Source organism: Lagopus muta, chromosome 2 (genome assembly GCF_023343835.1).
Source record: "Lagopus muta isolate bLagMut1 chromosome 2, bLagMut1 primary, whole genome shotgun sequence".
Lineage (NCBI taxonomy): Eukaryota > Metazoa > Chordata > Aves > Galliformes > Phasianidae > Lagopus > Lagopus muta.
Window position 1 is genome coordinate 17402702 of NC_064434.1, and position 27533 is coordinate 17430234.

General features: G+C 38.0%; 2 protein-coding genes across 6 annotated transcripts in view; one reads left to right on the plus strand and one right to left on the minus strand.

Moving 5' to 3' along the window:
• The window catches only part of TRAPPC12 (trafficking protein particle complex subunit 12), a 45889-nt gene extending 33388 nt beyond the window's left edge, over positions 1 to 12501 (minus strand). Inside the window, exons 1-5 of one of the 2 annotated variants that reach the window (XM_048935922.1) lie at positions 12279 to 12501; positions 10617 to 11830; positions 8563 to 8679; positions 2582 to 2695; positions 1377 to 1515 (exon numbers count right to left, since the gene is read on the minus strand). In XM_048935922.1, coding sequence (XP_048791879.1) covers positions 1377 to 1515; positions 2582 to 2695; positions 8563 to 8679; positions 10617 to 11830; positions 12279 to 12501 — 1807 coding nt within the window. Of the gene's footprint in view, positions 1 to 1376; positions 1516 to 2581; positions 2696 to 8562; positions 8680 to 10616; positions 11831 to 12268 lie in introns of both variants that reach the window. The other variant, XM_048935923.1, reaches the window with a different exon arrangement.
• EIPR1 (EARP complex and GARP complex interacting protein 1) overlaps positions 12434 to 27533 on the plus strand; it is a 69452-nt gene continuing 54352 nt past the window's right edge. For all 4 annotated transcript variants that reach the window (XR_007375049.1, XM_048935932.1, XM_048935933.1 and 1 more), the window contains exons 1-2: positions 12434 to 12541; positions 22025 to 22108. Coding sequence is in view for 3 of the 4 variants with exons in the window: in XM_048935932.1 (XP_048791889.1) it covers positions 12500 to 12541; positions 22025 to 22108 (126 nt within the window). In the remaining variant the exon portion in view is untranslated. The remainder of the gene's footprint in view (positions 12542 to 22024; positions 22109 to 27533) is intronic.

Genomic DNA, 27533 nt, shown 5'->3' on the forward strand with positions numbered 1-27533 from the left:
TATTTATTCCCTTGGAATGTAGTGTGACTAGACACCACTCAACTATTGGTTTAGCATATTTTACAAGTCTGCACTACCTTTCTGACATTATTGTGGTCCACTGTAGTTTCATATTTCAGTGTAATCAACCTTTCAGTCCTTATTTACTCAGGTATAGATCTTAATTTATTCTTATTTTTAATTCTGAAAAAGATACAAACTCTTCTGCTTTCTTATGATCTTTTAAAGTGTGAAAATATTAAATAGTTGGGAAAAAAATTAAAGTATAGAGGAAAGGATAAAAAATTCACTCCAAGGCAACACGTGGAATAGAAGGAACAGTGTGTCAGAGATCCCTCAGTCTACTTGTGGAAGAAAGCAAAGACTGGTGTTGCTATTCAAATAGCCACGGAAACCAAGAAATTTTTGCCTGCATTTGTTTGAAAGATGCTGACTATTTGGTCATTTGTAATTCAAGATAAAAAACTACTGAGGCTGGTGGTACATTTGTGTCTATTCATCAAAAAGCTACATAATAAAATCTCATTCTTGTGTTTCGTTTAAATTATTTTGCAATTTTTACATTTAAGTTTTAATTTTATCAAAAAAAAATTATCACATTCAATATCATTCTTCAAGTTCTTTTTAGCCTTGAAATCAGGAACCTAAGAAAATAAGACCTGGATTATTGATGTACACTGCCATGTGAGTGCCCACTGTCTATTCATAACTTCGGAATCTATGGACCAATGATACCCAAGGTTCAAGAAATACTAGTAATCTACAGTTTTGTGGCTGGTAAAAAAAAAAAAAAAAAAAAAAAAAAAAAAAAAAAAAAAAAGCATCAAACAGCTGCTGGATGGAAGAGAAAGATTCTGCTTTCTTTCCCTTTTTCACTATCAGGAAATTTATAAACAGTTCAAATCTTCATGAAATATCATACAGAAAATGCATACAGGAGAAAAGCCTATAGATTCTATGCATATAAACTCTCATCTTTAACAGCAGTTTCTGGCTAGAATTAACTATTAAAATTCAAGAAGATTAATAAGTTTGAACTACAACACTATTACATTTACTTGTTAAAAATATTCCTCTCTCAAATCAATGTTGTAACAGCAGCACAAAACACACTGACCACATTGTGACCATATTGTGATGGAGCAACTTAACTTTTTACCTCTTACCAGTAACTCTGTAACACAAATTATCATTTAACTTTGTAGTTAATAACACTCTCCTTGGGGAGAAAAAAAAAAAAAAAGAAAAAGCAACAATCTACAGTTAAACAGTGTTTTAGATTTTGAAAGCAAAAAAACCAGAATCATAATGATAATAATAAAAATAGAGCAAGAACTCATGGTTACAATAGATATTTCATAAATTGAGTATTTTACCTTTTCGTCCAGGGTACACATGAGGGTAATACTCATAATAAAGATCAGGCTGGTCTAAGTTTCCAAATGGTTCAAATTCCATTTCTGCATTTTGGAAGAGATTCAGTTTTACGAGCAGTGCTAGTCTCACAAACCACAGCTACAAATGAGTATACATAAAAAGTAAAAGATAAAGTTTGTTATTAGCTTCAGTCACAAGCCACATCCAAATAAAACTTCAACTTTCAAGTTTTTCTGATAAAGTTAAGAGTTTCTGTGTTACTTGCGGATAAGAATTGGGATTTACATGATTTTTCATGGAATAGTTTCCTCAGAACATCAAAACAAAACCCAGAGACTGATGCTTTACTTACTTAGGGTACTGAAATATTGAAGATGATTTTAATAAGTAGGCTGTTTCAAAATTAAAACACCTCCCTTTAATTGATTTAGCATATAACTTACATCATTCCAACTTCTATTTTTCCAAATTTGTGTTAATTTTAAGATCTAATATGATTTTGGTAAAACTCCATTAATTTGATAGTTCCTAGGGTCAGGATCTGACCTGTCAAGTGGTCACATCCTGCAGATGCTCCAGGCATGAAGCAAAAGTTTCCTGCAGCCCAGGAGAGGCCCACGGAGGAGCAGGCTGTCCTCCTTCAGCCCCCAGGCACTATGTGGAGCAGATCTTCATGTGCAGCCGTGGAGGTGCCCACAGTGCAGCAGTGGAAGTGGCCTGAAGGAATCCACAGCCCACGAACATCCCCGCAGGAGCAGCGTGGGCAGAGCTGCAGCCCGAGGAGAGTGGCCCATGGCAGGGCAGGAGGGCTGAGAGGACAGTTTGTTGGGACAGTGCTGGAATTGTTCCTGTAGGATGGGCTCTATGGTATGGAGCTGCAGTGCTGGGAGACAAGCAGCCTCTGTGAAACCCATATGTGATCAGCTGGGGAAGGACAGCATTCTGTAGGATGGACTTCATGTGGAGCTGGGGCAGAGAGTGACCACAGAGAAGAGGCAGAGATAAAGCATTATAGACTGACTGCAGCCCTCATTTCTCATTCCCCTGGGCCACTCAGGGAAGTAGAAGCAGGTGGACGGAAGGAAGGTGGTTTTAGTTTGCTTTTAGTACTCACTGCTCTCGTCTGTTATCAACAGACAATAAATTACATTAATCTCCTTATGCTGAGTATGTTTCGCCTTATGCTGAGTATCTTTGAGCTTACCTGCAAGGAATCTGTTGTATGGTTTGTAGGTAGTCCACTTTTTTTATAGCCTTGACCATGAGCAGTTAACAGACGTCCACATAAATCAACTGCTGCCCTCCAATTTTTACTGCTCTGGGAAGAAGAAAAGAGTAAGTAGCAAGAACACATAAGCAAAACCCCCTAAAATGCACTACTGTTTATTTTGTCTGAAGGAACTACATTTTCCCATCAGGAAAAAGATATGGTCAGGAGAGCTGGTGTTAAGAAGCACAATGTCATTTGTCACAGCTCCAGGTGTAATTAGGGAAAAAGTGAAGCAAAGTATGAGAGAAAGTAGTATTATCAGATGACTAAACCAGAAGAAGACATTCTTAAGTATATTTTTTCTTTCATTAAACAAAATCCTGCCCAGCTATACAAGTCTCACTGCACTGTCACACTGTCATCCTACTACGGCTTCTGCCTAGTATGTGCAAATGCAGCTGTGTAAGTATCTAATACAATGAAAATATGTTTAAAAAAGACTAAGGCTTCATGGGTTTGGAGAATGTGCCAACAGAGCAACCAGCTGGATGGAAAAACACCAAGTAAAAGTTATGAGGAGGTTTCATACTCTGACCTGTTTCACAGCCACATTCATTCAAAGTGCAGCTGAGCTATCACAGTGCACTGAATACCATCTTTTCCCTGCACTGTCATATCCTAGACAAAAAATGGAGTTCCACTGGAAATGCAGAAGTTGGTTGACAACATGATCATGAAGCAGCACAGCAGCTTCTAAAATGTCTACACAAAAGCAAAAATCAATGCACGTTTCTAACAGTCTTAAACAGAAATGTTCATCACCTACTTCTCTTTTGCAGAGACAAATCATTTTCTTATTGTCCTCAGAGCAGAAGCAGACAGACTCTCAAACTGCTTAACTTTTCTTCCCAAATGAGAGTTAGTATCTAGAAGTAATAGTGGAACACTGCTGAGAAATTAAAACACTACAATTTTAAAAATCCTATTCTGGACACAAACAAAAACCAGTTTTTCTGTATAGTAGGAGACAGCCAGGAAAAGTCAGATGACCACTGTAAAAGAAGTCTTTGGTACAAAATGAAACAGAATTCCTTATGATTCCAAAATTAGAGTTGTCTGCTGGTCACAAAGTGCAGCTCTCCCATGGAAGCTTACCTAGAATGCTACAATAGTTCAAATACGAGAATAATACTTAGGCATTATGTTTTTTAGAATGAGAAATGGAAAAAAAAAAAAAAAAAGAAAACAAACCTTCCAGTTGAGTAAAATGACCCAATCCAAGCCAAAAAAGGAAAATATTTTTTATCATTTTCCTCTTCAGTTAAATGTCCAAAGAACTTTAATTATCAGAATTTTCACTATACGTGAAAGACTGTGTTTTCATTCTCCTGTGAATATATTTATATATTCATATTAAAAAAAAAATGAAAAAAAAACCAATCCCAAACCTGCCAAATAGCTACCACCCTCTCACAGGTAACTGCTCCCTAGAAACCTTCTCCTCCAGGCCAATTTTGCTTGATGTTTTGAACTCCAGTTGAACAAAGAAAGCACATGACTGCAGAAGTACTCTAATTTATCCTTTGTATACAATACTGTACAGTGTTTTCCTGAATGAAAGCAGTGAAGCTGAGGTGATGCAACAACAAGGACTAATACCCATGTGGAATTCTACTGTCAATCAAAGAAAGTCACGTAAAAGAGAACAAATGGTAAAACTATGAAAGAAGATATGAACAGGTTATTTGCAGAACATGTGTTCAATTACAAGTGAACTCACCTGACACAGAAAGAGAATTTATAACATTATCCAGACTATAAGGAAAACAACTGCGAGTCAGAGGTAAGCTACTGAAATTTTATCCAACAAATAGATATTTTTTAGTGGTAGATATTCGACTTCCCTCCTTAATCCTCTCAAGCCCCCAACTACTGTTTGCACTGTTTGTGGAGACTCTGATCTTTTCTTCAATCAGCTACAAAAACGCTGTAAATTACTGACTGATTTAGAAGTAGAGGAATACAAAAGCCCTTTATTTTTAAGGAGAATTTCTAACTTATTAAATATGTATGCCATACTACTGCATCTAAGTTTGTTATAATTGAAAATATATGCAAGAACACAACATTAATCACATGCAAAAGTAACTCTATATGTTTTTTTTCCTTTGAAAATAGACTCAAAGGGAGTCATTAACTCTACATGTAACACCATTAAAGTGATTAAAATGTCCTCCTCCACTAGCTATGACATTCTTCTCCCCTGTAAATTACATTGGTAGAACACTTTCACATCAGTTAAGAAAATGTAGCTAGTAACCCTTTCCTGGTCTAGCAACTTGAAGAAATTATTGCATACTTAGAGCAATCATTGCATATTTATTGCAGCAAAATGCACAGGTTTTATTTTAGGTTTGTTTAGTGCAAACACCTTACAGCTCAAAATATCAGAAAGGTCTCTAGTAAGAAACACCATGCTATTTGTTCAAACGAGGGTAAAAAACTTATTGTAAAATATGGAATAAGAACTGGCATAATCACAACTTGCTTTCGTATGCATAATTTTTATTTGCTGGTGCAAAAGAAAGCAAGGCTGTGAAGACAGGCTACTACATGTACTTCTGTCAGAGGTAAATGCCTTTTCCTATACCAAATTAATAAAACATTTCAGGAATTAAAAACTCATATTTTCTTTTTTCTCCTGCAGCCCTTTAAAGCCTCAGAGTTGCAAAACTGCTTCAAGTGCACATCATCTCTACCATAACTCTACTAGGAGCACGTTTTCAGTTATCTGTTAAATTGTCAAAGTGCAATTGTTCAACAGAGCAGCTATACAGCAGTGGGTACAAATCTCACCCAAACAACCAGAAACCAGATTCATACCAAACAAACACTTTTGCTAGTCCGATTTTACAAATGGAGCTCAGTTGGTGGTGAACAGCTATCTGCCTCAGGAACAACACTGCTGTTGTTGGTGCACCTTTGGCAATTCAGCCAACTATCTTCTAGGTTGCATTCATCATCTGACAACTAGCTGTCCTTAAAGCAACTTTCGCACTTTATATTATGATCCACCCAAAACAATCTCAGTCATCAACATTCTTTGCTGCAAACACTAATTTCATTGTTTCCACAAATTTGTCTTTTAACTTGTAGAAATTTTTTATTAGAACTTTCATATGGAAGGTTAAGAAATTATGTATACATTACACGATGTACACTGGAATCAATCTGAGGTACTCTCTTGTGATCCTGCTGAATGGAGCTGGTATCTCTATTTGCAGATATAATACAGAAAGTATTGTCAATATAAAGAAGGATATCACTACTCAAGGATCACATAGTTTATGGTATCAGAATAATAGAAGAGGTAAAACATAGTTATTAACATGTAAAAAACATGTATGTGAACATGTACAGTATACTGCTCTGAGTTCTAGACAGTCACAGTGAGACAGTGCTAGATTCAGTAGAAAGAGATACCAAGAAGAGCTGTAGGATGGTTGAGCCAGTGTACCTATTATGGGATAACTAGCAGAAATCAGAAAATTTTGCCTTTAAAAATAAGATACAAAAAAATCTGAGAAATAGAAATGTCACTGCTGTCTCTCCATACAAAGTAACAGTAGAGAGGAAGGAAACATCAACAAAATAATTTAAAAAGCAACATGAAACAGAAGTCACAATCATTACAACTCTGAGTGAATGCAGTCACTGGGGCATTTTAACCTAGCAAACCTAAAAGGACTCAGCATTTACTTTTAGTTCCAGTGGCTACTGGTGTCTTTTTACAGCATCTTCCTACAGTTCTTGGGCGTGTTACATGGGACTCCACATTTACACATCTAAGTTTAGGTGTTTCCAGTAACTGTATTGATTTGATCTCTTTTGACTTCAGAGTTGAGACACTAACTCACATGTACACATTTAAATAATAGGATAGAATTTAGCTCCATACTCACACATAAGTCTGTTTTTCTCCTTTCTGTGTGTGGACCCCTCTGAAACAGACCTTACTGCGTGGTTGTCCATTGCAGAAAGGAATTAAATTATACGACAGAAGTGATCTCATTAATTTCTACGTTGATGTGTAATTCATATGGATACTAAACAGGTAAGGAAGAATCCTGTTTTTGTGGGAACTGCGTAGCAGTATTCCAAATTGCAACAGACTGAACTCAAGCTCCAGATTTTATCCAGATGTTAATTAGAATATTCCCTGTAAGTGGCCCTTTATATGAAAACATAACGTTCCCTGAATATGTTTTGTCAGGAATTCGCTCAAAGACAATAAAATTGGTGGTTGCTAAAGAAGCACTTCTTATACTTATTTTGGCCTGGCATTCAGCTTTCTAGGTAATATAATCTATTACAGAAATTTAATGGTTCTAAGAAAGTTCAAAAATACTTATTACTGTTCAGACTGCTGCCAAACGAAAATAAGTTTTCTACATTAAGAATTTCAGAAAACAAAAACAAAAAAAGAAAACAACAACACAGTCATATTAGCAAGGAACAAATAAACCAAATTAATTCTTATAATAAAAAACAAAGTTCTACAAACAAAACTGAGAATTCATTGTATTCCACACTCAGCCATCAGCTAACAGTTGGAAGCCCAGAAAACTGAAGAACACTGACTTCTGGCAGAATGGCTGGTTTCAATTTTACAAAACAAAAAGAAAACGCTGTCAAATGAGATAAATTTTAAAAGAGATCTGCTGCAGGTAGTAAAAGATGTGACAGCAGCACAATGCTTCCTGTACACTCTGCTTTAATTGCAAAGTCATAATAATGCTCTTATGAAGCTTAAGTGCACACTCAAAGCTAAAATGATACCCACGGCAGCACTGTACTTAAGGTATAAGATAGCTTGCAGCACAAAACAATTTGCGTGGACAAAGCTACTGGGCCAAATAGAGAAAGATTTGTTTCTCCCTGTATATCAAACTGACTCTAACAAAAGAGCAAATGTGGGGAAAAAAGCCCTTTCCTTCTCTGGCACAGATGGAGACAAGATTTCTTAATGACATTTTTTTTTCCCTCTAAACTCTCCAGTTAAGCAGAACATGGAGAGAGACAGAAAAATCATCTCTATGATGGAGACCACAGTATGTTTTTCCAGGTTTAGTTTCAAGAATTAAATCTGAATTCATTTGAAGATACTACCTAGAATCTTCTAAACGTGACAAAGTCTTCTTTAAAGCTTTTACATGTAATGTAATGCAACTAAACTATGAAATGTTAAATGCTAAATACAAATTGTTATAACACAATTCTTAAGTGCTTTTCCTCAGTAATTTTTCATTCATTTTTTTCAGAAATAAAATAAGCCTGAAACATTTTGACATCTCAAGAGATTAAGTTCAGCTCAGCCATTTAATAGTGATGAGTTTCACATGGAACCCAGTAGTTGAAAGAACAAGGCAAAGCTCACGAGGCTGCTGGACGCAGCTACTGAAAGGTCTGAAAGAACCTTTCTCTACAGAAAAATAAACCTTCATTTGGAAGCATTTTAGTGTAGTTTTCCTGCTTTGAAATAAAAAATAAAAGCAGTTGAAACTACCAATTCAGCTTTGCTTACCACGTTAATGGTACATCTTAACCTTCTGCAAAACACTACTGCAAAAACATCAAGAATGCATATGGAAATGAACAAAAAAGCTATTAAAATCTATTTTGAAACCGTTTACACTGTGTAAACATTAACAGCTGACAAAACTCACAGTATCTTAAAATTGCCTTGTTTCTAACTTTCGCATACAAAAAAAAATTACTACATCCATTAATACCAGTATTTAAATACCAGTTTCATTCCCATTAAGAAAATTACTGTACTTTGGTTAGTACTTCTGCAGGACCACAAACAGATTAATATACACTTTTTAATTTCCTTCTCACACTCATTAGCTATCAGTAATGTTGAGGGAAGCATGACATTTAATATATATTAAATTATGAACATTTGTACTTACAATTAGCTGTTTCAAGCCTACAAATGACTGTTCAACAGAGTTGGCATTTAGAACTTGTCTCTTCACTGCAGCTTGCTCCCCTAGGAAGCGGAGCATTAAGTCTTTTACTGCATCTCCCTTTGTGTTCATGGCAGAAAAAAAGAAGAAACACAATGAGATGCTTTTAAACATTATTTTGGTAAAACAAAATATCGAAACGAAGGCAAGCAACATATCTTTGTCACTTGAGAAACACTCACCTTCCAGTACTTTCTGCGTGAAATGAACACAAATGTATAGATATTTGCAGTACTTGAATGAAAATTCCTAGACTTACTATGCGTTCTTGGTTAGATTCTTTTTTCTAATGTTTAGGTTCCAATTAGTACGAAAATACCCAAGCTTATTTGTTTCCTTCAGATCCTTCAAATCACTACATTAACTATACATATACACATGCCCTTCAGAGCTGGCAACAAAGGGTTGGTGCATAACTCTCTCTATATATACACATGCACAGTATACCTTTCACATAACTTACAAAATGCCTTTCAGAAATATTACAAAGCAAAATTTTACCTGATATTTATAACAGATAAAGTGGCACACAAACAACTGACTTTAAATATCCACCAGGAAAAAAAAAAAAAAAAAGTAGAAGAAAAAAAAATATCATAGAACCAATTAAACAAGTATTTTTAATTCCAAAAGAACCAGACAATAACAATATATAACCGTTGGAATTAGAGAATTTAGGCTATTGAAGCAGATCAGTAATTTGAAGAAATGAGACTAGCTGAGACAGACATTTAACATACAGATTTCCGAGTCAGAAACATTAACTCTACATTTTGCACAATGGAGCAGCTAGGAGGAAGACAAGTCCAAATACATGGTCTACTTCCAGCTTTGCTCGCAATAAACTGAGTAATTCTGTATGTGGTACTCTTGTGCCTCAATTTCACATTCTAGTTCTGCTCAGCTATCTATTTCTCAGCATCTCCCTAACTGCAGCCCAAGACCACTGCAGTTCTGTGTACTACTTTTGGAGATTTCAGAAGCTAATCATGAAACTCAAATATGCTTAAATCATAGAATGGCATGGGTTAGAAGGGAACTTAAAGACCACCCAGTTAAAAACCCCCTGCCATGGGCAGGGTTGCCACCCACCAACTCAGGATGCACAGGGCCCCATCCAACCTGTCCTTGAAGGCCTCCAGGGTTGGGGCACCCAGAGCCTCTCTGGGCAGCTGTACCAGTGCCTGACCACCCATGGAATGAAACATTTCCTCCTAACATCTAATTTAAATCTCTCTATTAGTTTAAAACCATTCCCCTTTGTCCTGTCTCTTTCTGCCCCTTTTAAAATTTGGAATCCCTCCTGTTTACAAATGCATACTCATACCAAAACTTTAATGCATGTTATTGGAAACTGATTTAACATTAAAAACATGCCTCCAAAATGCTTTAGCTGGCATCTTGAGTACTTCATAATTATAGTTTCAATTAAATATGCAATTAATTCAAAGCCCGACAATAATACAGAACAACGACAGCAAACCAAGGGATGTCTGGCCTGTGAAAGAGAACAGTTAGGCCACTGAAAACCAGTAACTGGATGTGATGCAATTCATGTAGTCATAGAGAACCTCACAGGTGGACTACGCTGACATGTTTGCTTATAAATAATAACAAAAAAAAGCAGAAGGGAGCCCCTCTGATCCCCTTGCTGATTTTGCATCAGGTCTTACCATAGAAATGTGTTACACTGACATACTGTAATGTCTTCTTTCCACTTACATGCTTTTGTACACGTAGATTTATACCTGGATCCAGCTTTGGATTTTATGTATGCTGTCAATACTGGTTTCCAATATCTCAAATAAATTTAACTCAGCTTACGTTTTAGCCCTTACAGGCACTAGTAGGCAGTAAATTAAATTTTCTAGTGAGGATGGGAGTAGTACAAGAGGGCAGCTGGCAACAAAGCACTACACTAAACGCATTCTTGGAGAGCTCTTATTCAGTATTTCTAAAATACAATGAACAACCAAAGTACAACCACAGACTCTTACCTGGATATTATCAAATTTTAATCCAGGCATGGTGAGATTCTCTTTGTCTATGAATACAGTACTGTATTGTTGTGTGGCAACTGAGATGAGAACATTTCTGGTTTCCTCACTGGGAAGCCATGCATCATTTCTTCTGTCTAGTTCACTCATATTTAAGGCTGTGGCAAATGGGTCATCACTCCCAGCAAATACAGCCTGGATTTGTGAGAATGGTTTGGGGGACTGCGTTGTTTCTAGGGATGCTTGAGGACCACTTCCTTCAGGTCTCCCATTTCCTACAGAGAAAGTAGGGTTGGTCTGAGCACAGGAACTTTCTCCACCATTTGACAGAGAGGACATCTGTTCTGGAACTGAAGAGCTCGCATTGGGATTACTGACAGAAATAAAATTGGATGTAGTAAATGAGTCAAAAAAATCTGAAGCTAAAGTATTAGTGTTAACAGTATCACCAAAGAACTTGCTTAGACTAGGACTGGGCTGAACCACCTGTGTATTAGACTTCACTGGAGTCTCAATGATACTACTGAAACTAGGAGATTTCACCATCTGAGGCTCGAAGCCATCAGGCAGGAACAACTGTGGCTGAGCGTTAGCATTGTTTGCTTGGCTGAAAATAGTACACACAGGGATAGGCTCAGCCTCAGCAGATGGTCTGCTGCTAGTACTGGGTGATGATATCTGGTCATCTGGTTTGCTTTCATCAATACCATTTGGCTTTGCTTCAACGGGAATGTTGTTTCCCAACTTTGGTTCATCTTTCTCTGTTTCCTGAATTGACTCTTCCTTTAAAGATGCCTGATCATCAGTTCCAATCTCAGAGATATCTTTGGGCGTCTCTTCATGTTCAGTTTCACTCTCATTACTTAAAAGCTCTTCTTTACCCACTTCTGCTTGAGTATTTTGGTTATCCTTCGCTTCCATTTGCTCTACAATCTCCTGCAGACAACCAAGTTCACCGGTGTCATCTTCACTGTTGTTTGGAGAGTCTGAAATAATGACACTCTCCATCATTTGTTCATTAAGCTTATCTATAAAGTTATTTGAATCTTCTGATACCGTTTCATTCCCTTCAGACTCATCACCACCAAGATCAATGGTTTCCTCGTGAAAGAGGATTTCTTCCTGAGTTTTCTGCTGAGTTGTATTTCCTCTGTCCTCTTCATCCAAGGCGCTCCGAGCATCCTTAGCATTGCTCACACTATTCTCCATGGCAGCTGAAGGGAGAAACCACATGCAGGAATTAGTTTCGTCACTCCAAATAACTACGTATCAAACGAACACTGTAATTCTCGCTTTAAAAGCACAGTCATTTCACCATCTGACATTCTTCCTTCAAGATCTGCCCACGGAACAAAAATCACAAAAAGTCTCTCTTCAGCCCGCGGCGTTCTGAGCAAGCCCCAACCGCTGGGATTCGCTGGCAGATGCCTCCACCTAAGCACACGCAGCAGGACAGCCGCAAGGACTAATCCGGCGCAGGCGGGGAGCTCGCGGCTCAGCCCGGCCATCACCACCGCTACCGCGGAGCGCTGCTTCCTCCCCTGCCGGTTACGGGGCCTCCGCGGGGTCCCCCCGGCGCTGCAAAGTGGGCGCGGCCACCCCGCTGCCTTCATCGGCGCAACGCAGCGCTGCGGACACGTACCCGCACGTACCGGCACATACCCTCCTCCTCGGCGTCTGCGTCCTCCTGCAGGCCCGCGCCCCACGGCCGTCTCACCGTCCAGCCCGGCTCCCTTAGCCCGCCGCCGCCTCCGCTGCCTTTCCCCACTGCGCCTGCGCCGGGCGGCAGTGCGGCTGCGCCGGGTCCGCTCCAGGAAGCGGCCGACGGGCAGCGCCGAGGGCCAGAAAGAAGCGGCGGGGAGAGGCGGGCGTTGCGTGCCGACATGGAGGACGACGCGCCGGTGATCTACGGGCTGGAGTTTCAGGTGGGTGCGGGCGGCGGAGGGTCGGTTCGCTGTCGGCAGCTGCGGGAGCCGCCGTGCCGCTCCCTAGGCCGCTGGCGGGCTGGAGGCTGCGCCTCCGCCGCGCTGCGTGGCGGTGTCCCCGGCATGCCCTGGGCAGACGTGCTCAACCGGGCTGCCGGGTCTCCTGCTTCCTTGCTTCCTTGTCAGCTTCTTGTCTGCTTCTCTAGCAGCCTTTTTTTTTTTTTTTTGTGCTGGGCCGATAAGTTGCCAGCAGTCTCCTGTAGGTTCTAGCTGTTTTTCCCATTTCAGAATTTATTTTTCTTTTTTTTTTTTTTTTTTCTTTCCAAATGGCCTTCTGAGGGTAGAGCATAGAAGTTCATAAGAAGTTGTGAATTGTATGCGGTTATATCTAACTACAAAGCAATATGGTGTATGTAGGTGTCTCTTGCTGTTTCCCTCTCTCTTTGCCTGTCCTCCATGACAGATTAACCCATATCCTTAGGGCTGATTCCAAGGGTGGGAAGCCACACGACAAGGCAAAAACTGCAACAGAGGAAGTTCCATACTGTCATGAGGAAGAGCGATGGTGGCAGAGTGCTGGAACAGGCAACACAGAAAGGTGGTGGAGTTTCTTTCTCTGGAGATATTCAGGACCTGCCTGGATGTCTCCTTGCGTGATCTGCTGTAGGAACCAGCTTTCAGCAGGGGGTTGGGCTAGGTGGTCTCTAGAGGACCCTTCTAACTACTGCTGTTGTGTGATTTTGTCTATAAGGATGGAGCCTCTTCCTGGACTGCCCTACTCTACCTTATGAACCTATTGATTGTAATGAAATAATACAGTCTCATAGTGCAGTTCCTACAAGTTGTAAGGGAAACACCCAGTAAGGTAGCCAGGTTGATGAGAGCAATGCTGTCCCATTATTCCTTCCCACAATAAGGTTTTACTCAGCTGCTCTCTCTAGCAACAACTGCCCTACTCCTATTGCTGTTACAGCACTAATAGGAGAGCCTGTATTTCTTCTGCAACTTACAGAGCAAAGTCTTCATTCTACATCTATTCAGTAATATAAAGCAATCATAAATATATGATTACATGCATTTTTTTCATTACTTGAATGCTTATGGTAAGTGTTCTGGAAGCGTATGAAGGTTCTGTTTATGAAGTTTGGTGCTCTATCTACTGAAGTGCATGCTCTGTAATGCTGACTACACACATAGGTCTGTCTTAGAAGAAAATCTGTGTGGTTTTCCTCTCATATAAGAGCTGATGTGTAGCACTGACCTACACCACAAGTTAAATCTACTGAAGTCTGGTAATACGCCACTGTTTTGTGTGTAGATTGTACTTAAAGATTAACAAAACTTAAATCTTTCTTGTAGAATGGAATATGTCCTCTATTTAGTAAAGTTCATAGCTTCTTTCTGGGGGTCTTATAATGACAAATTTCTCAGAAATATAGGAAATCTAGCCTGTCTGCTGCCTGCTTATGGGCTTGCACTATTCAGCCTTTCAAATCACACATCTCTTGTGGACCTCTTCCCTTCTGCAATCTGTGTAACAGCTCTGATGGGATTGGGAAGAAAAAGCACTAAGGTGGTGGTAATCAAAAAGAATTACACTTAATTCAGAGCATTTAGAGAGGGGATGGGGAATAAGAAAGATGGTTTATGACTGCTTCTTTCCAGTGTACGTGTCAGAAACACTGTGACTTCAGAATAACTTTTCTGTTAAAGCATGTTTAAAGAATTTTTCTTTTGTTGCTTAAGTCTGGCTTTTTATTCTTTTTACTTTCAGTTACCAATAATATTTCCTTCAACTCTATGACAAGCTTACTCAAAGCTGAGATATGAAATGGTAAAGCGTTTATAGAGAGGAAAGAATCTTTCTACTTCAATTGTAAATAATTATATGTCACAAACCCAGGGCATCTAGAAGCTGCACTAGAGATTAGTCCAACCTGTGTTTGGCTCCAGGAGTCAATAACAATCTGATTTGGGCTACTGCCTGAGGAAATGTGGTTGTTGTAAGTATGTGTTTGATCTTCAGTATAGCATGGTTTTTAAGTTTATGAATGTGAAGCTAATTCCTTCTATCCATCAGAGTTAGCAGATATGCTAACTCACTTGCAATAAAAATATTTCTGCATAATTTCTGGTCAGTTTTGAAGGTTTTTTTTGTGTGTGTGTATGTTTAGGTATCAGTATAAGAAAGGTAGATTAGAATAACATGCAAATACTGTCTTTTTTTATTTGGTTTTCATGAAAATATGACCTAATGGAATAAGAATATCTTAGTTGGCAGAGCTATATCACTCACATTTCAGACACATGAAAATGTAAATGAAATATACAAATCCTGAGCCTTCGTACTAGCATATAAGCACTTGCTGTTTGAAACTACTTTGAAGAACTTGATCAAGTAAATTGTTGAATTCTGTTTTGTGCAGGATTAGTTTAATTTTCAACCTATTTAATTTCCCTTCTTTTATCAGATGGCTGCAGATTTTTCTTGTGCTATTTATTCTGTTCATATTGCCCTCAAAATGTAGTCTGTTTTTTCTTTGCTGTATCTTTGCTGTAGCTATGTGAACATTGCATAAACATGAAAAGTATACATCAATTTTAGGATGTGTAATTCTTTCATGATTTTTTTTTAATCTGACAAAGACTCACCCTAGTTGTTCTATGCTCCAATTGTAGTCAAAATGAAAATAAATTCAAAGAAATAGATAATGGGTGAGAAGCCACATGAATTGAGGACTTAGTGGTGTGACTGTGGATCTTTATGATAAATATGAGGCAACAACAGTAGATGCAGAACGTTTCGTTTTAGAAGCACAACCCTTCTGTACTGAATCTTACCAAGCTTCACTAATAACCTAAATTATGATAGTGTGGTAAATGGGTCCCACCAGGAAATGCTTCTGTGCTGTTCCAGTGACAGATCACTGGCACAAGTTGCCCAGAGATGTTGCAGTATTTCCTTGGAGATGTTCAAAAGCCACCTAAACGTAATGCTGGCCTCTGTGCTCTGAATGTCCCTGCTGGAGCAGGACTGGACCAGGTGAGCTTCAAGGCTCCCTTCCCACCTCAGCTGTTTTGTGACCTTGTTATTTTTTTGTTACTGAAGTAATCTGCTTCATATATTTCCAGGCTGGAGTTGACTTATGTTTGCTTTCTAACCTAGAGTACACAGACCATTGGTTTAGGGCTTTTGCCTGTTTGATGGAGTAAGGTGGCTCTTAATTTCCATGAAGTGAAGTGAGACTTTACAATAGATCTTAAAGCAGTACAAGATACTAACTGGCATGGAGTTGGCCACAGGTCTTGCACTGTGTGTGTGTGCGTGTGTGTGTGTGTTTAAAATTAGTATGTACTGAGAATAGCTGTAATGATTTAGTAGAAAGCAGGTATAGATTCATAGAAAAAGAAGAAGGAAGGGAAGGGGCTTTTCAGGGTGTTGCATGCCACTTGTGCAGCATCCAGGGAACCTCTGCATCCTCTCAGGTTCAGTGATGCTGCCATTATGGGAAGTGCAGAGGTTATGGCTTGCGTTTGCAGCGAGGTTTTCTTCTTGGGAGAGCCTTTTCAATCCCTTGTGGGATAGAAGAAAGTTGCCTAAACAGAACTAAGATAATAATCTGAGTATAGCATTAGTGATATCTTTACAGAATTTAGTTTGAAAATTATATTGATTCAAGAAACTGAATGGTTATGGCTTAGTAAAATTCCTACTGTTTTCCTCAATCTTTTTTCTTTCCCTATGTTATTTGCCTTATGAGTGCCAGTCCTGTATATTGTAGTCCAGGCTGGAAGGATGTTCTCTCACGAGTTTTTGTATCTGCCTCCCCTTTCATGTCTCTTCTTGATGGCAGCATTTCACCTGAGAGGACATCGTATACAAAGCCAAATATAGTATTGGATTCAAAGATTCAATTGAGAGGAAGAAGAAGAAAAAAAAAAAGTATATGACAAAGCTCTCTTAAGTAATCTTCTAAAGATCTTAATACTTGAATTGGACTAAATGGATACTACTTCTTTTAAGACCCTTAAGCAATTAGCAGGATCGAAGTATTATTAGGTATGGTACAGCCTAATGACGCTATGAAGCTATAGTTATGTGAGTTTGAAGAGCTCTTAAAGATATTTACTTTTAAGCTTTGTTACAAGTATACAGTGACAGTGTGAAAGTGGGATTTCTAAGGATGATTGTGTGATGCAAGGTTTTGTGCAAGGGTTATTTTTGTAGCTGGGAAGGTTTGCAGAACCTGTCAGCCTGTGCAATAGGGTCAGTGCACTAAATGTGTTTGTGGTGGGAATTGTTATGCTATGAACGAGTTTGAGAAGGCAGCTGTCAGAGCACTGAGGGTCACCTGGGCACGTGTGCTGCCAACCTCTTCACTGATGGATTTGATGCAGCTTTTTGCAGCTGATGGTTGGAGAGTCTCCTGCTGGGAAGGGAGGAACAAGGCTGTCCTATCTAGGTAAAGATCAAAGTGTACCTACTTGAAAATGGAGAATAGGCCAGAAGGCAGGCATAATATTTATGCTGTTATTATCCTGGGGCTTTCTTGAGGAGGAAGGAAAAAAACCTCTTGATTTTTTTCTTCCAGACTGGGACATCAGCAAAGCCAACCTTTTTCTCTCCTGCCCTTGCAAGGAGCTATATATTTCTTGGTTTTGAGCATAAGCAGGTGGTCAAATGGCTGCCTTGAAATTTGGGGACTGCAAGCCAAATGTGATGTACATCTTCTGTTGTAATTTCACTGCTCAATAGACTGACTATATTTTCAAATGGCACCTGTGATACAACCAAGAGAATTTTTGTAGCTCATTTAATGCAGATATTCAAATATTCAGGGCTGTATTTTTTGTTTGCTGCTATCAGACCAGTGCAGCACATCAACTAGAAGTATGTGCTGGAGTAGTATTGAGATTCCTCAAGCCACTCTTTTCTTGGCACATTAACACACTAAATAGTAACAGTCTAATTCAGGAAGTGACTTTGTGGATTTGGTTAACGGAGAAAGATAAACTAAGAAAGTTTTGAGAGAAGTTATGTACGAAGTGCAGATTGGGTGCATTATGGTTCCAAAATAGCCTTCTTTATGTTTCAGACCATGCATATCCAACCTGCAGCCTGGCACAGTCCGTGCTGTGGCCATTCCATACCATCATGGTGGTGGCCTAGCTTTGGGCATGCACCCATTGCTCAGCAACAACAAAACCATCAGTGCACTATTAATGCTGTCTGAGCTCCAACCAGGGCAGTGCCAGCTCTAGTTGTGGCAAATAATTTTATGCATATTGATACATTGGCTAAGCACAGTTCTGTGAACAGTGAAAAATATGCAGCCTTCCCTTCTTGTAGAGGAATTTGCAGATAGGTTTCAAGATTGCAAAATGAACAAACAAAAAACACCAATTTTTGGTATATTTGCAACTACATTTTCATTTGACATGCATTCTATTTTAAAATGTATTTATAGGGTTGCAATCAGATGTTCAACTCCAAAATCTGACTATGTCTCAGTACCAGACTTTTGTAAGAGAAAAATATCCCTCGATCCACAGTCATACCTTATTTATGTCATTGATTTTTGTCAATAAAGAAATTTTTGAGCAACTGTTGTCAAGGATGAAGCACAGGAGAAGTTTCTTAAGTCTCTGAGCACCGTGAGAGTTGCGAACGCTTCCATCAGAGCAGCCTGATATATGTATTAGTTTCATAAAACCAAGGTCAAATATCCCACTAGTTTTATGTTTTTATTGCTCTTTTTTTACTGCTTTAATGAAAATATTAAATTAGAATCAGTTTTGATACTTATTAACTATATTACGTAGTAACGTATATGAGGGCTACTCTGAAAGTAATGCTGCCTATTTTATTATGCTGGCCCATGACATCAGAGGCAGATGGTGGTGGTATGGCAGTAGAGGTTGAACCATCTCACCTGTATTCCATTACATTTTGTTACTGTGTGACAGATGGTAGCAGAGGAGCAGTCTGACAAAATGGTGTCTGACATGGAAATGTGGCGCGTGCAATTGAATACCTCCATGCAGAAAAAATGGCATCCACTAACATTCATCTGTGCTTGCTGAATGTTTGTGGAGACCAAACAATGGGTGTGAGCACAGTGAGGTGGTGGATGATGTTTCAGCAGTGGTGACAGCAACAGTAGGTCACCTCCGCTGCTGCGGGTTTTGATGAGCACAGCATGCAGGCTGTTGTTTATTGCTGGTGAAAATGCATATCTAATAATGATGACTGTGTTGAATAATCTAGCATATCCATTGAGTAATGCTAGAACTGGATTTTAGATAAGGTGTGAAATTAGTAATCTAAGCTTCTGTTTTCTAGAAAAAACTTACTTATGCCTACCTTTAAGTAACTCGTTTCTACCCCATCCTTTCTTTTTGTCTCTGTGCGAGGTGCTGGTCTTTCTTGCTGTTTGTTTTTGTTTGTTTTTCCTTTCTGCTTCTGTAAAGGTATAATTTTTGTTCAAAGTTCATTCACAGCTTGCACTTCTGCTGCTAAAAGCATAATAGCTTTACTGTCTTGGGGACAAATGATGCATTATGAATGCATTTTATAATTTTTACTTTTGTATACATTTATGTAGTTTTCTCTCTCCACGTGTGTAATTTTTGGCTATGAAGCACTTCAAGATGTGATAAATGAAAATGCCAGTTTATTATATTTGACTAGTTTTTTTCTGTGACCCATAGTGAACTTCAGTGTGACCATAGCTATAGTCTATTCAGTTGTCTATCTGAGTTCACTCCTTACTTTGGGGAAAAAAAAAAAATTGAGTTTTGACTGTACTATAACAGGTGCTCTTTTTTTTTTTTTTTTTTAAATATGCCATGGAAAAGATGTTTCTAATTTATGCACAAAATAACATGTTATGGCATTCTTGTACAGTATTCCTTAGACTGGAATCTTAAGGTTGTTTTCCTTTGTTCCTCCTCCAAACCCCTCTGCCTCTCACATATTCTCTACCTCAACCTCCTTTTTTCTTCAGAATGTTTTTGTTGCCTTGAGAGACTCTGTGTAGGCAGAATAGCCACTTCTAGACGTAGGATGTAAAGGACACTGTTTGGGAACCCCTCTGGAGTGCAGTGGTGCTGTGTCCTGTATCACCACAACTGTTGCTCACATCTCTTGTCATCTGAAGATACTTCTGTTTTCAGAGAACACAGGTGGAATTGATAATTGTTAGACTGCTTAGGTTTTCTATTTTGTAGTTGTGTATGTGTAACTCCTAACTTTGTGGAACAAATCACTTTGAGAAGCTATGCATAGGTGTGGAGGCCACTGGTTTCTTCAGTTTCCTTGGCAGATAGTATTGAGAAGTCTTTGGTGTTTACTTTTCAAAGGCAGTATCTGCTTTTGTGTTAGGTGGGTGGGATTTTTGGCTGTATGTTTATGAACTTCCTTTAGGCTGTTAAAGTATTTGGGAAAGTTCATCACAGTTGGGTTGCTGCAGTATTGCTCCAAATTTTTAAAACTCTACTTGGTCTAAGCCATGCAGGTTTCTTCACAGAGATTTCAGAGAGTGAAATTTACAAGAATGTGAAGTTTGAATTTGTAACCAGAAGGCTCTCCATAGATCACAATATTTTACTCTTTTCTTGATTTTTTTTTTTTTTTTTTTTTTTTTTTTTTTTCCCCTAGTCTTAGATGTTCTTCAAAAATGAAGCTAATTACTTCATGTAACGCCATGCAGCATGTCAATTTCCTTGGTAAATAAAATTTTAGTATTTTCAGTAGTAGACTACTTTCAGATCTATATGCAACTTAGTGTTCTGTGGATAACTAGCTTTCTATAAAAGGTTTTTATTGGTTTAGATTAATGGATACTCATTCTATTCTGCTTTTTATTTTCTAATAGCTGCAATCATGAGGAAGGATGCTTTTGTGTAAGATATTAGGTGCTCTTCTAGACTCTGCTCAGCAGTCCAAATGCAAAGACTTTATTCATCACAAGATTTCCACTGTTGAAAAAACATTTTGTTTTTCTAAATGTAACTCAGAGTAGACAAACTTATACATATATTTGTCCGGGAAGTACGTGACAGTCCATCATAATGCAATTTTTTCAAGATTCAGGTTTTCCTTACTTGTCAACAACTGATGAGCTTGAACTCTGTATTCTGTGGTAGCTGTAGTTCTTTATGACAGACAATAAACAATAGTCTGAAATCTTATTTTGGGCAATTTGTATCCAACCTGATTCATTCCTGGTAGCAAAAAGATTAGATCTACTTGAACAGCTTTAAAAGGGGTGTGAAGCTTCTTTGGTTTTTTTATTTATTTTTATTCAAGTTATTTGGAGGCCTCCTGCTCAACTTGCTGAAACAAAAGTAAACTTGTTTGCTTGAAAGAGATACGTAGCCGTTGACTTACTTCTAGTGTTATATTCAAAATAATTGAAAGGAGGTCTGAAATGAAAAGCAGCTCTTTGCTAGGGATCTGCAAATGTAAATTCTGTTTAAGGCAAAAGCTTTTCTGCAATCTTTTTGTTGAACTCTTCTTGTTTCTGTCAATTGGAAACACTGTCTGCGCTTGTTGGAGGTGAATGCCACGTACGTAGGAGAGCACAAACAAATCAGTAGAGGTTCATACTGATCTCAGATCTACATTTGAGTATATTTTGAACACAGACTGAACACTGAATTGTGTTCCCTGGTGCTTTTTTCCACTCATGTAAATGTTGGTCTACTAGCTTACACTTTTTAAGCTCATTATGTTTTTTTTAACTTCTTCTGCTCAATCTGGAGCAAAATGTTGTCTAACTCTTTTTTTGTTTTTATGTCTCGCATATGAACTGTATATGCTGTTTATGGAGTCAGGAGTACTTTTATGAAAAATGATTTTGCTCTTATTGTTGCTGTTAGACAAGGGTTTAGACTGTTTTGCCTTATGTAAGGAAAATCTTTGAGTTGCTATTCTAGCACTGTATTGGTATTTTAAATTTATACATTGTGATCTGGAGTTGAAATAGAAAAGATTTTTGCTTTCTAATTTTGTTAAGCTTGATGTTTGATGGTGAGGAAAAGAATTCCTTCATTTTTATGCAAGCATCTTCAGTCTGAATTGTTTGAAGAGAGTGGTGATGGGTGGGAGACTTCCAACATGAACAGCTTTTTTTTTTTTTTTTTTTGTATTATATTCAATATACTTAACAATCAAGTTCATTGTTCCACTGTTTGTTTTTTCTGTTTTTGTCTTTCTGCAATTCATGAAGGAGAATTAATTTGGGGTAATTGCTCTTGCAATGACCAGTTAAGTGTTTAAGACTTATGTCTTCCATGTATTTTACAAATGTGAGAAATAGTAGAAGAATGTATTAAGCAAAATAGACATAAATGACAAAAAAATTATTACAGTTGTAAAGTATGATGCTTAAAAATGATTGATTCGTGAGCTTAAAGATTTTTGCTGAAATTAATGGGTTGTAATAATTGGACTCTTCTAATGGCTTTCTCTTTCCCTAGGCACGAGCGTTAACACCTCAGACAGCAGAAACAGATGCTATAAGATTTTTGGTTGGAACACAGTCTCTTAGATATGATAATCAGGTAACTTATTTGGTCAAATGTCAGTTTTTTGGGGCTTTTTGTTTGTTTTTTGTTTGTTTTAACACTGTTCACATATCTTTCTTCTTCTTGCCCCCCTGTTTGAAGTTTAAGAGATAGTTAAGTTGTAGATTTACACTAATTGTTTGCAGATATATTTCTTATCAACATAAGTGAGTGTGTATTTCTGGAAAATTAAACTGTTCTGAACTGTGTTACTAAACCAGTTTGGCTTAGTGAAGCAGTTGCCATTTTTTCATTAATTTAAATCTCTAGATTTTCTGGAGCTGTCTTTAAACCTTGGAAGATTTATGAAATAAAACAAAATTCTTTAGTCCTTGATTGTCATTAGTATGACTCCTGACTTATGCCTAGCTGTCTATCTGAAGCTACATGAAATGGATTTTTTTCACCTGTAATTGTTGGTAATCATTTACGTCTTCACTGATCACAAATGTAACAAGTTAAAAATGTCAGGGAGTATCAGCTTAATTTCTGTTGGACTGTTTCCTGTGTGGTTAAGAGTACAGCTCTTATAATTTTACAGTGATTTTATGATTAAACTTCTGTATGTATGTTCACAGTGAAAGAAGATCTTGAGGGCAGAACAATTAGAAAGCTGCATTGGGTGTAGGCTTCAGGAGGGTGTAGCAGAAGTGCTGCAAAGGTTCTCTGTTGGAAGATGCCAGTACTGCTCTGTGCAGTTTGCATCTGCCTATGCAAGGAGGGCACAGTTGAGACTAACAGAATGATGGAAACCCTGTGAAAACTTTTGGAATGGAAGCAAATACTGCATGGGAGAGAGAAAGGAACAAAAGAGAGAAAGAAACAGAATATTCCACAGGGGGAATGGCAAGGTCAAAGGAGGAACAGGCAGTGTTCTGTGGTAGAGCAGATATCCTAGCTCCCTGTGGAGAACCTGTTCCTGCACATGGATATTTGTGAAGGAACTATGGTCCATGGAGAGCACTTGCTGTAGCAGGAAAAAAAAAAAGAGAGTTAGAGAGTGGCAAAGAAGACCCTATGTACTGAGTGTAACCCCAGTGCCCCATGCCCTCATGTGCCGCGTAAAGCCTCCAGATTGAAGGAGTTAATTCAGAGAATGGGGAGAGACAGATTTTAAGGTTTGTCTTTCTGATTTCTCACAATCCAAATTAGTCACTAAATTTATTTACTGCCAGTAAAAATACAATCTCCTTCCAGTGAACATTGTAATTGTACACGAGTTTGGTACCAAATGTTGATGCTGGTTAGGACTCAAGGAGAAAAAAGCAGTCAAAGGTACGAGGAGTATGGAGTATTCAGTTTCTTTACTTTTCGGGTAATACTTGTGAGACCAGTGACAAAAGATTTGGCATAACAAACTTAGTTAAAAATAAGATCATTTAAAAAAAAAAATAAATCAATGTGTACATTTGTCCTGGATGCTCTACAGTCATTTGGTTTTAAGGTTTAAGCTTTTCTACTGAATAAATAGCTTTATCAGGTTAAAAGTTGAATCTATCTTTTACTTCTTGGTTTAACTGATTAAATTCAAGTCCAAAATTGAGCTCCAAGTTAGAGAGTGATTCTTGCTCGCTGACTGGTGTCCAGCAGATCTTCAATAATTTAAACGTTCTGATTGAGGTAAACTTTTTGGCATAGACTACCTATTTTGGACATATCTCCATATACGTGTTTCAGCCTCATTGAACGTAATCTTTTTTTTCCAGTGAATAGCATTAATAATAGATGTGCACGCCACTTCCTAGGGTATTAACGAATCTTTGGGGGTTATTGGCCTTTAGCTGTGCCTCAGGCCATCAGCTCCATCAGCTAGTTGCTAATCCCTAAGAAATGCCTTAGGCCTCAAGTCATTATTGTTTAATTCAGCACTATGTTCTCTAGATTTGCTTAAAAACTTTTTTGGTTACCTGACCTAAGTTACGAACTGGCTTGCAGCCTTTAATGCTTGACCGAGTGCTGTGTGGTGAGATTGTGCATGCAGCTCCATTATGTACAGAATGTTTCTTACCTTCCAGTCCCAAGCCAGGTGTGTTGTAGGTAAGAGAACAGCAGTCATGCAGCTGGCGAGGTAATTTCTTCTTTAGTGAGATTTATTTCAATACAAGTAATTCATAGGAGATCTGGTGAAAATATTTTGCTGTTAATGCTTTCTTTATGAGGCCAGGGGAAGTATTTTTAAATGTTGTGTTCTGACAGTACTTGAGATATTAACAGTGTCAAGTACTTGGTTTTTGCTCTGCGTAACTTCATGAAAGTAGTTCCTTTTTGACTGGAAGTCTGTCATCTGCTCCTATAGAACAACTTTGCAACATACTTTTGGGATGTGAATGAAATTAGGAAACCTGAATACATGCAGCTAATGAAGAAAACAAATGTGGTGGTTTACTCTCTTTTATGAGGTTTGGAGATCTTGTATAAAAATAAAAGTATAGGAGAAAGAAGGAAGGAGAACAGCGTGTTCTTGATGTAGTGTTGTGGAAGTGGAGAGTAAAACTGGCAACGAGAAGTGTGTTGCCAAATGGAAGAGAGACAAAGAAAACTTTCCAGTGAAATACCACTTGAGAGAAGGTGATAATTAAAGAGAACAGTCTAGGCTGCTGGTCTGTCTTTTAATCTTATTGTTTAGTGCTTCCAAGGTGATGATCTCTGAAAATCTATACCTGCTGTCCAGGTATCCATCACCTGATGTAAGCATCTGCTGCTGCTGAGCTGGGGGTTTGGGTGCTTTCTTTTCTAAAGGAATTCTCTAAACCAAAGCAAATGTTTCATATCTTTGAATGTAGTTTTTGGTTTTTTAAACTATGTTCAATGTGACTTCTGACAAATTGTTCATGCAGTTGCATACTTGTTCTCTGACAGTATTTTACACGGTCCTTAAAAACTTGGCCTTTTGGAAGCTTTTGTGTTTCTGCTGCTGTTAGTTTAATGCATTTACTGCGTGTTTTTGAAAGCATGCACAATAAGCGTACTTCACCTAATCTTTTTTGATCTCTCTGAGAACTGAGTTATCTTCAGTCTTGTATTAGAATCCAACATAGTTTTTCATGGATGGTGTTACGTACGCACAGAGCATGGCAGTGGCCACTCAAAGTAAAACACTTCCCACATCTCCCACTCTGTACCCTGTTGGTCTCTGATGTAAGGAAGCAAATTATAGAGTTTGTGTAATGGAGAAAAAAGAGTAATTTTGTTCTGAATGTGTTTAGTTGTCTCCCTGCCTTAGTCACTTCCATAGCAATTAGTGATTTCTCCAGATTTTTTTTTAGTAAAGTCAAATAATTGTTTGCCTTCAGATCTCTACGTTTTTTTCCCTCTCTGTTTGGACTTGTATGTGTTCAATCTTCAGGGAGTCTTCAGCATAATTACAGCAGCTAGGTAACTCCTTAGCGTTGCTACTGATAAGAATTATTTTCCACAAAGACTGTGTTCCACATGGACTGTGGTAACACATAGCATTACTATGGACAGTGCATTCATGTTGAGAAGTTTCTCTGAGTAAGCCTATGCTTACTATTGCTGTCATCCTCTTCTGTAGCATCTATATACTGCACTTATTTATCCAAGTTGAAACTCATTTCCCTACTCCACTTGAAAAAGTTAGAAAGATAGTAATTGAGCAGATGAAAATAGCAAACTTTGTAGCTGGGGCTTGCATTAGGACAGTTGTTGTAGCTGAATGCTTTTCTGCTAGTATTTCTCTTCATGGCATCATGCTGGCATTGTATTTGGTACTTCTTTATTTTCTGTGAGAGTTGTTTTGTCTTTGGTGTTTAGCATAGTTACAGCAGAGGTTTCCAGGTATCTATGATGTCAGCTGAACAAAAACATGACAGTAGAGGAGGAATTGGTCATCTGTGCTTTCAAAAGGCTTCAGATGGGGTAGAGAGCTTTCCAACCATTTGTTTTGAATGACCCTCTTAACCTGGCCAGCGCAGGCACAGCATATGTGGAATTGGGATAAATAGTGTTTTTATTTGTGATTCATCTCTAGAGACTTCAGTGAAGCTGCCAAATGAGACTTCAGTGACTCCAGTGGAAGGTTTCCTTCCTTCTCCTTTTTTTCTTTTTTTTTTTTTTGTCTTCTGAGAACTTTTTGCTGAGAACAAGCAAATAAAGCAGATCTGTTTGTGCCTTTCACAGAGAAAATAAGCTCTTATTTTTAAATATTTTCACATTATTTATCTGTTTATCTGTTAAACCTCTAATTCCATAATTTTGAGGGATCTGCTTTTTGTTGCAGATCCAAAAGCTAATTATCATTATTTTGATGTGTAAAAATAGTAGTAGGAATTATTGTTCTTGAGCCTGTTGGAAAGTTTTACTTTAGGGTTGTAAATATGTTGCAGTTTATCACCAAGCTGTTGTTTTTATGAACAATTTCAGTTGCAAGTTGATTGAGAACATCAAAATATGTCTGAGGAGAGCAGTGCAGGGGGCTGAGTATATGGTGTCTGATAAAGTCAGTCAATGATTTAAACCACTGAATAAGGACAAGTTCTCTTCAGAGTGCTTGATTTAGGACACAGGGAGTAGGTCAGGAGGGGATATACAGAGCACCAAAATAAAGGGCAGCTGTAGATAAGTCCAAGGGGTGTGACTCTGGAGAGTTATGAAAGGCAGGAAGGTGACTTCCTTAAGTTGGACAGGAAGATGGCTATGCAATTGCTGCAGGAGATGGATGTTGTCCTGATGCCTGGGTAGATTTGTAAGTTCAGGGCAACAAATGAAGTCAAGTTTGAAAGGACAGCATGCTCATCAACTGCAGGACTGCTTATGTGCCCTGGATGACTGAGTTAAGAACACTACAGGTGATGAGGTCCTGCATTATATTTGAAGAAGTTGCTGATGACTGCACTCAGCAATTGAGTGTTGGAAGGAGAGGTAAAAAAAAAAAAAAAAAAAAAAAAAAAAGAAAAGGAAACACATCAGCCATTTCGTAAAGTAAGGTACAGTATTGCCGATATAGCCTGAGTTGATACCTATCTAGTTGTTTCTCTATTTTATGAAACATTTCTATAATATCTTGTATGTAAGACTTCTGCAATGGTTTAGTGGATTACTTTGTTTCTCTCTTCATTGTTGACACAATTTTGCTAATGAATCTTAAATGAGATTTCCTAGAAGAAGAACAGGAGTAAGATATAGATTTATTAAAATATGATTAGTATTTCTTGAAAGAACCTTTCAGTTCAGTATTTTATGTATGCTTGTAGTTTAAAATGTGTTATATTTCTAAGTGTTTTAGTAATAGATAGTTTTATGTATGGATACATATATAGGATTGCTTACTTGAGGAGAACTCTAGAAGTTTCAGTTATTTGTTTCAAAACAAAGTCCTTTCTCTCCCATTCTTTCTTCAAAAGATATTTAAATTTGATGGCTTGTGTACAGAGTTAATGCAGACATCTTGACTGAAAATTGT